The 1,544-nt window shown below is 45.2% G+C and overlaps 1 protein-coding gene across 1 annotated transcript; it reads right to left on the reverse strand.

The window, feature by feature from the left end:
- Positions 1-218: 218 nt before the first annotated feature.
- LOC120403431 (olfactory receptor 1044-like) lies at positions 219-1,157 on the reverse strand. Its single transcript, XM_039534500.1, has one exon. It carries the CDS (start codon positions 1,155-1,157, stop codon positions 219-221), a length of 939 nt encoding a protein of 312 aa, XP_039390434.1.
- Positions 1,158-1,544: the final 387 nt, after the last annotated feature.

Genomic DNA, 1,544 nt, shown 5'->3' on the forward strand with positions numbered 1-1,544 from the left:
CCTATAGAATCATTCTCTCTTTCTGCACCTCTGATGCTTCCCACTGATCTCATTTGGGTTCTGCAGACCTTGTTGGAATACAAACAAATTAATAAAAATAACAATACAATGATGAACAATACGACCACGGGCTCTGCGAAATTATATTGCAAAGGGCTGGGAATTGAATTCACCTGTTTCCACTTCCCATCACTAAACCAGTAAAGAGTTAAACAGATTCAAGAATTGGTTAGGAGTTTATTCATTGCTCTCCTCAGGGCGTTCTTCACCTCTGTATTCCTCAGGCTGTAGATGAGGGGGTTCAACATGGGGATCACCACCGTGTAAAACACTGTGGCCACTTTGCCTGTGTCCATGGAATAGCTGGAGGTGGGATGTAAATACATGAAGAGGAGGGTGCCAAAATACAGGGCCACAGCAGTCAAGTGGAAAGAGCAGGTGGAGAAGGCTTTGCGCCGGCCCTCAGAGGAGCGGATCTGCAGGATGGTGGAGATGATATAGACATAGGAGAGGAGGACAATTACAAGGCTGCTCACTATAATGCAGCATGAGAAAACAAACATCACAATCTCTTTGATGCGGGTCTCAGAACAGGAGAGCGCCAGCAGCGGGGGGATGTCACAGAAGAAATGATTGATGATGTTGGAGCTGCAGAATGACAGCCGAAATATTAAAAAAGTGTTTATCATTGAATCCACCAACCCCACAGCATACAACAAAGCCACCAGCTGTTTACAAAGCTGCCTGGACATGGTGACCATATAGAGCAGCGGGTTACAGATGGCCACATAACGGTCATACGCCATCACAGCTAGCAAGAGGCACTCAACATCTCCAAAAACAATTGAGAGAGACAGTTGCACAGTGCACTCAGTGTAAGAAATGCTTTTCCTCTCGGCTAAGAAATTAAGCAGCATCTTAGGGGAAATTATCAAGGAAAAGCAGAGGTCACAGAAAGACAAATTACTGAGGAAAAAGTACATGGGGGTGTGGAGTCGGTGGTCAATTGTGATTAACAAGATCATACCGCCATTCCCCAGCAGCGTGACTCCATAAATCAGTAGGAACACCCCAAAGAGGGGGACCTGCAGCTCCGGACGATCTGTCAGTCCTGAGAGAATGAACTCAGTCACCTCCGAGTGATTTCCCTTTTCCATCTCCTCTGAACAGAGATCAGGCAGCTGCAGAGTTGTGGGCAGGTGGATGGTGCGGAAAAAATGCCCCTTCTCTGTAATGAAGTAAGTGAACATAAATGGAGATCAGTTTCTTAATGGAAATCAGTATCCGTAAAGGGAAGGTCTTAATCCACAGAAGCAGATGTTCACAGTTGGTCATTCCAGGTGTTTGATAAAATGCACACACTGTGCAAATACAATGACATACAGGTTAATTATGCCCCACACACAAACACTCCTGTTCACTAATTCAAACAGAAAACAGTGACTTGTGACGGTGCTCTGAGAGAATCAGTCTGACGAGATTATTACTTAGCTGAAGAAGGGGTGAGAGTAAAGAAGTGTCAATCTTTCTACCCTCTTTGGGCA

The sequence above is a fragment of the Mauremys reevesii genome, linkage group 4, assembly GCF_016161935.1.
Source record: "Mauremys reevesii isolate NIE-2019 linkage group 4, ASM1616193v1, whole genome shotgun sequence".
Taxonomy (NCBI): Eukaryota; Metazoa; Chordata; order Testudines; family Geoemydidae; genus Mauremys; species Mauremys reevesii.